The sequence below is a fragment of the Penicillium antarcticum genome (genome assembly GCF_028974205.1).
Source record: "Penicillium antarcticum strain IBT 31339 chromosome Unknown utg000005l_segment0_segment0, whole genome shotgun sequence".
Taxonomy (NCBI): Eukaryota; Fungi; Ascomycota; class Eurotiomycetes; order Eurotiales; family Aspergillaceae; genus Penicillium; species Penicillium antarcticum.
Window position 1 is genome coordinate 3,432,117 of NW_026695303.1, and position 6,887 is coordinate 3,439,003.

Below are 6,887 nucleotides of genomic sequence, written 5' to 3' on the forward strand. Positions count from 1 at the left end.
ATTACGACAACAAGTTCGCTATTTCAGGTATAGACCAGAGTGCCGTAGTGAAGTGATTCAGAAGCTAAAACAAATTTCTCAAAAAGCATTTGAGCGCTTGGACAATCCACCTCAGGCCTATGATTCGCGACTTGAACAGCTGTACAAGGCGCTGCGGGAATATTTGCCTAGGGCTATTGAATTTCTTATGATTAACCCGAAACATGATCCAAGTGCTGCTGACGCAATCGCGCAGATCTGTCTCGCCTCATCCGTTTTTAACCGCTTTGGGGTCGATATCAAGAAAGCTGGGACGGATAAAGAAACTAGCTTTTTGCCTTGAAATATCCTCCGTCATTTTCATCTCGACCTTGGTATCGCAGATTTTACCCATATAGAAGGGCGAGATGTTTTGAGGTTTGGAGGTAAAAGGAATTAGATTGTTCCCTTTTGAGCCCCTTTTCTCATTAGAATAGTGACATCTTTGGTTTTTATAGTATGAGTAACTGGCTTAATTTTGAACAGAGAAAAATAAGAGAAGCGATTCGAATCAATATTAACCATCTATCTGCGTAGCTCAGTGGAGACTCCTTGGCTTATCCAGTAGTGAGTCGACATTTATGACTTATTGAACCTTTCCCCTTGAATCAACTGGCCAAATCTCTTCAATGACGCCCTGGCGGTAAGCATAATAGAAGTCATGCAGGTTGACAGTGGGGTCGATATGGCTCGGAATCATTTCAACACGATCACCGACCGAGAGGTCTGGCGTACCCTCCTCCCACATAAGAGAACCATGCTCATCACCAAGAACTCCATAGACATATCTCGGATCCTTGCACTCTGCCAGCCCACTGTCCGTCGTCAAAGACTTCAATCCACTATCGATCGTCACCGCTCGGGGCCCTTGCTTGCTCACAACCGTTGACAGGATTGTGAGACTGTTTGAGTAGAAGGTGCCGACGGCGTTTCGGTAATCCGTGTCCATGAAGATGAATGAACCAGGCTGAAGCTCAGTGACGCCAGGAACCGTGGCACAAAACTCAGCCGTCCCAGTCCCTCCTGTGGTGACTACTTCAATGCTGAAGCCTGCCTTCCGCAGGGAGTCCGCAGTACTTGTTAGGATCTGCATAGACTCCAAGCACTGACTTTTGCGGTCCTCTTTGTCATGCAAATGCTGCAAATGACCTTCATAGCCTTGAACACCAATGAGTTTCAGGTGCTTCAAACCACCGACATGTCGAGCCAGAGCAAGGGCAGGTTCGCCTGGGGAAACACCAGTGCGGTGAAGCCCAACGTCGAGATCAATAAGCGTCGTGATTGGGTCTGCAATACCTGAGCTTGCCAAGGCATCGTTGATGGCTGATGCACCGGTTTCGCTGTCAACCACAATTCTTATCTTAGGGTATTTGCGGAACAATTCCACTAGTCTCTTGACTTTAGCAGGGCCGACAATTTCGCATGTAATGAGCAAGTCGTCGAAGCCAGCTGCAGCAATTACTTCGGCTTCGCTGACTTTGGCCACGCAGCCTCCCTTAGCACCGGCTTTCACCAGCTTTCCAGCTAAAATGGCGCTCTTCGTTGTTTTAAGATGAGGACGGATGTTGAGTCCAGTTGGTAGTAGCTTGTCCATGAGCTTCTTAATGTTTGCTTCCATGAGATCGAGGTCTGCAATCATGGATGGCGTATCAAGGCTATCAAGGCTGTCACCGACCTTGGGAGAATACATGTTGCGCAGAGATCTGGAAGTTCGGAGACTCAAAACTGCTAAGTAGCGGAACAAATTAGTTCTATTGGTAAAGAATTCTGGAAGTTGGGAAAGTCCCAATTTATGTTGCAAGGACGCAAGGGGGGAAGATACCAAGCTGCCCCCGCACTAACGGTGTATAACGGTGGGGGCATACTTTGATAGTGAGGCGGTGTTCCGCGTTTACTATGGGCAGAATGAGGGGGTAGGGTAGCATCGGACCCTGTGCCTGAGTTTTGACAGGCTATGGACGATTTCCGGTCCTCCGTTTGCGGCAAAAAAGAATAATTTCAGGGGTAAATGAGGACACACCCAAGAAGTCGAGGATTCTTTAATAATGCGAGATCAATATGTTAGACCTATGGTAAATTTGGAAATAGAGTATGGTGATCCATTACAGTACAATGCCGTTGTATAATAATGTATTATCATCAATCTATTCTATCCATGGATGGCATTTCTCGAAAATGGCATTTGCAAAACATGAGCAATTTTTGATGCAGCAAAGGAAGTATATGGCTTGACATTCTGCAAGTCCTACGGGGAGCACCTTTCATAAGTAATTTGTTAGCGCTACTGTCACTGCGCTTTGTACAATTCCTTACGTTTCTATTTTGATTCTGTATTACGTTTTCTAAAATGAAACCGAGGTGTCCATGTGTTTCTACAACTCCAAGGAGGCCAGTGCGGAGACTGTTCACCACAATATGAATCCGGCGCTGCTTCCTATCTTGTTCACTACCAAGATGTTATATTCTATGAGATTGCCTTCATGGATAATATTCACGGGGGTAAGCCTCTAGTATTAGGTGGTTACCGTAAATTAAGTCTCTGTCAGAAATTAGAGCTCACCCCATATTTTCCACGATAAAAAAAACCACCTATGCATCTCAAGACCTCTCAAACTCATACATCTCATATCCTGTAAAGTTTTCCATATTATTCAATTTATACACCCACATCGGGCATCTTTTTGGCATTCATAAGCCTTGTGGGGCCAGTAAATAAACAAAATCAAGAAAATATAAGCTCCACATACTGAGCTAAGCTCATTGTGGCGGGAGGTCAACAAATAGGCGTGTGGAAAGTCAAAGGCCGCAAGATTGCGAGAAATGAGCTTTGGGTCGGCTTGTCGGTTTCCAGAATGGGCTAAGAAACATTGACCTGATTGGTCATCAGCCTGCATAACGAAATATATCACCATCCTCAGAAATGCACGCAATTCTAAGACGCGCACCTTGTATTATTGTCTGTGGCTTGTAAGATATATAGGGCAAGACTCAAACTGAAGATTGCATGAAAACCAGTTCATTTTCTTGGCAAGGGTCCCGGCCAATAGGAATGGATTTCGGGGGAGTTTCGCCGATTAGTAAGAATGGCTTCGGTCCCTGTCCGGGGCGCGGTGACGCGGGGACTGACGAGTTGCCCCTGTTTCTTCATTGGCCGTCGAAAGACCTTTGTTAACAAACTAGCAGGCTTAGTCGATTATGGCTATTAAAAAAAGATACGAATATCGACAGTGCATAGCAATTCTAATATCCAGCTGCAATAATAAACAGGCTCTTCTTTTCGAACAATGTTGCTCCCGTTCACAGACCAGATGCACATGAGTCTATAAATAAAGTTAGCTGTTTTGAAATCAAACTGATTCTATTGGAACTTGAGCCCAGCCCTAGGACCTGGCCCGCATGTCTCCACGGCATGGTCTCAACTTATTCGCCCGGATGAGCTGGAACAAATAGACATCGCGCGGAACAACCGTCGTCAGCGTTGTGGATACAATGGAATAGCGGTAGAAGAAAAGGGAAATTACCGATAAGGCGAAGCACAAACGGGAAACATATATAGAGCTCTCTTCCCATGAGTCAAACACGATCTTTACAAGTAACTCTCATACTTCACCGCGACTCATGATGCGCAACACTTTCCTCACTTTTCTCGCATATGCTACGGCCATCTCGGGTGTTTTTGGTAAGAGATACTCCCCTTATTTGGAGAAAGTATTGTAGCTGACAACCTTCCAGCGCACCCCGAACGCCACGATCATTCTAAGATTCATGCGCCCTCCGTTCAAGCTCGCAGTGTCGACAAGTGCGCCCGCCACATTGAGCAGCGCCGTGATACTGCGCTGCTGAAGCGCAGAAGTGCCATGGCAAAGCGCTCAGCGTCTCCTAAATCCACTGCCAGTCCCTACAAGTATACCGAGGTCCAGAACAAGACTTGTCTGTTGGCCCCAGACACCATCTTCGGTCCCTATGATGTGGACGGCGAACTCCACCGTCATGACGTCCGCGAAGGACAGGAGGGCATTGAACTCTACCTCGACCTTGGCCTGGTCGATGTGGAGACCTGCGAGCCTCTCCCTGATGCCTGGCTGACCATTTGGGTAAGTGAACCTGTATTCATAGCGATCTCACGTATATGAAACGCATTCCTGACTTCTTATCTAGTCCTGCAATGCCACAGGTACATATTCTGGCTACGTCGGTATCGACCCAGACACCGTATCAGCTTACGACGGCTGGACTATGAGATCAGACGGCACCACCGACGACGAGACATTCCTGCGCGGAATCTCCAAGACAAACGAAGCTGGTATCGGTGAATTCCGCACCATTTTCCCAGGATACTACTCTTCTCGCACAACCCATATCCACGTTACTGTGCAAACTAACGTGACAAACGATGACACCAGCTACTCCGATGCGGCTACCAAGCATGTCGGTCAGCTTTTCTTCCCCGAGGATCTGATTAACTCTGTTTATCAGTTGGCGCCTTACCATGCTCATCTTTCTACTCTGAATCGTACCCTCAACAGTGAAGATTCAGTTTACTCTGTTGCTAATGATGATGGGTACTCTGCTATGATTTCTACCGAGCTGATTGGTAAGACTCTTGCTGAGGGTTTGATTGGATATATTACTATTGGTGTTAACAAGAGTGCTTCGGCTATTGCCACTACCGGGCAGGATGTAAACGTGCAGGGTTACTTGCCTACTGTTTCGTTGAGCTCTAGTGCTCAGGCTGCTGCCAACACTCTTGATCTCGCCGAGGGCTACCGTGCTAACGGTATGAAGGTTTAAGGGCTATTGACTAAAATTAATCGTTGTTGAGAACATGTTTTATTAAGATTTACAGCAGGTTGGCTGCTTGAAATGCAAATGAAAGATAAATATAACGTGTGGCTGAAATAAATTATGATGCAGAAAATTAGAAATTGATAACACGAAAGATTAAGTCAAATCAATCTGCTATGAAAAAGAAAAGATTAGAGCTTTCAGTCCTTATATGGCAAAGCAAAAGATGGCCCGGTGGAATCTCTGCCGTCAGACTTCTCAGCCTGCGGCTTAGAAATCTCCCGTCGAAGGATATCAACCAGCTCTTCTTGATCCGCCATAGTCGTGACGGTCTCACGCCTTGGACGCGCAGGTCTTTCCTCATTCTCGGTGTCGGCTGTCCTGCTTTCTTGTTCATCTTGGAGAGTCTGCTGCCGTACCAACGAAGCCGCCTGTTGCTCGGCAAGAGCTGCCGCAACACGCTCTTCAAGTGCCTTCTCGTCGATTTCTTTCTTGAGAGTAGCATAGTGTGACCGACGATAAACGCCAATAGTGCTAAGAACGATGCCGAGGATTTCATAGAGAAACATTACCGGCAAAGCGTAGTTGAGTAGAGGGTTACAGCCCCCCGACCAAATATCAATCAGCACTTGGAAGATGCTGTGCGCAGGCAATGCATAGCCTACTTGGTAAAAGGCCGGGGAAAGCTCGAAAGGGAGTAGGATTGAAGTGACATTTGTCACGACCCAGGAGATCAACGCCATTGGCACGTAAGGGGGTGGGAGCCAAATGGTGAATACATCCATGACGAGAAAGTTCAGATGCGCGAAGAGCCATAGCGCCATCCAGGTCAGCATGAACTGGCCTCCGTTGACATGCCAGCCATGTCGGAAGGCCCAGATTGCGCCCGTCGTGCAAAGAGATCCGACGAATGTGTATACTACCGAGATGATTTGGCGCACGATGGCAATTCGATGTGGAGAGACCGACGCGTAGAGGTTGAACTGGGCGTATAGACCATTCACGGTACCCAGGTAAAAGAATTCTTGGATCATGATCAAAATGATGACCAGAGTGTTGTAGATAAGGCGGGACCCCTGTGAGGTGGGTTGAATATTGGTGGAGGCCAATGTCCACGGGTTGGAGAAAGCCGCAAGTGCAGCAGGATCTGACGTGTCGAGACTCTTGAGAGCTCGTTCCCCGTTCGTATGCGAATAAGCGACCCGTCCAGCTTCTGACAGGGACTTTAGGCTAGTTTGAAGAGCCGAGTCTACCACTGTGGGGTATCGTGCTTCATTCCACACCATGGTAATGACATTGCTGTTGTCGTATGATGAAGCAGCCGATCCACCGGCAAATGCGGCAGTAAGGGCGTCAGAGGCATTGGATGTGATGTAGAGACCTCCCCAGAATTTGATGTCGCAAACCGCGCCTTCGATATTGCCTGCCTGTGGATATAAAGAAGCTGGGCGCTCAATCAGGTTTGGGAATCCGGCACCCTCGAGCTTCTGATACGCATCGCGAACTGCATCGCCGATCGCGCCGCCATCGTAGTCGACAAATAGAACATTGATGTTGTGAATATGACTTGACTGTTGGAACAGAGATCCAAAGATGTAGCAGAAGAGACCCAAAAAGAGAATTTGAAGCAGGAAAAGATTGACGGTCGCGGCCTTCAGCACCGCCAATCGACGCGGCCGAACAGACGGATGGTGGATGCTAGGCCGCTGCTCGCGCGCCTTGGGATAGAACTGCATATGCCCTGGCGATTTTCGCCTATATAGCTCGTAGTGGATCTGAATATTCCTCCAAGGTACTTGCAGAAGACTTATATGAAAGTATTGTTGCTGATCCAAGCTCAGCATCAAACGCCGAAAGCCGGAGAAATCTCGTAATTCGGTGTCGGTGGGCCGAATATCTCCCCACCCGGAGATAAACTAATTTAAGCTCCGGCCGACAGACCAGGGTCCTCTCAAGCACAGAGAACCAAGTTCTGCCTTTGTTGGGGAGTAAAGGGCCATTTATCACATTACAAGGGTGCTGACAAGTCAGATCTGAGGTCAAAACGGGAAAATGGTGCGGGATCTGTCAAGCCGCATAGGGTA

General features: G+C 47.6%; 3 protein-coding genes across 3 annotated transcripts; 1 reads left to right on the forward strand and 2 right to left on the reverse strand.

Moving 5' to 3' along the window:
- Positions 1 to 604: 604 nt before the first annotated feature.
- On the reverse strand, positions 605 to 1,708 carry N7508_005953 (DSD1 family PLP-dependent enzyme; the record flags this gene model as incomplete). Its single annotated transcript, XM_058464019.1, has 1 exon — positions 605 to 1,708. The coding sequence occupies one exon, from the start codon at positions 1,706 to 1,708 to the stop codon at positions 605 to 607; it is 1,104 nt and encodes a 367-aa protein (XP_058320497.1).
- Positions 1,709 to 3,639: 1,931 nt separating this feature from the next.
- N7508_005954 (intradiol ring-cleavage dioxygenase) lies at positions 3,640 to 4,809 on the forward strand (the record flags this gene model as incomplete). The annotated part of the gene is made up of 3 exons (XM_058464020.1): positions 3,640 to 3,697; positions 3,751 to 4,112; positions 4,177 to 4,809. The coding sequence occupies 3 exons, from the start codon at positions 3,640 to 3,642 to the stop codon at positions 4,807 to 4,809; spliced, it is 1,053 nt and encodes a 350-aa protein (XP_058320498.1).
- A 194-nt stretch (positions 4,810 to 5,003) lies between these two features.
- Positions 5,004 to 6,539, reverse strand: N7508_005955 (SNG1 family protein; the record flags this gene model as incomplete). The annotated part of the gene is made up of 1 exon (XM_058464021.1): positions 5,004 to 6,539. The coding sequence occupies one exon, from the start codon at positions 6,537 to 6,539 to the stop codon at positions 5,004 to 5,006; it is 1,536 nt and encodes a 511-aa protein (XP_058320499.1).
- Positions 6,540 to 6,887: the final 348 nt, after the last annotated feature.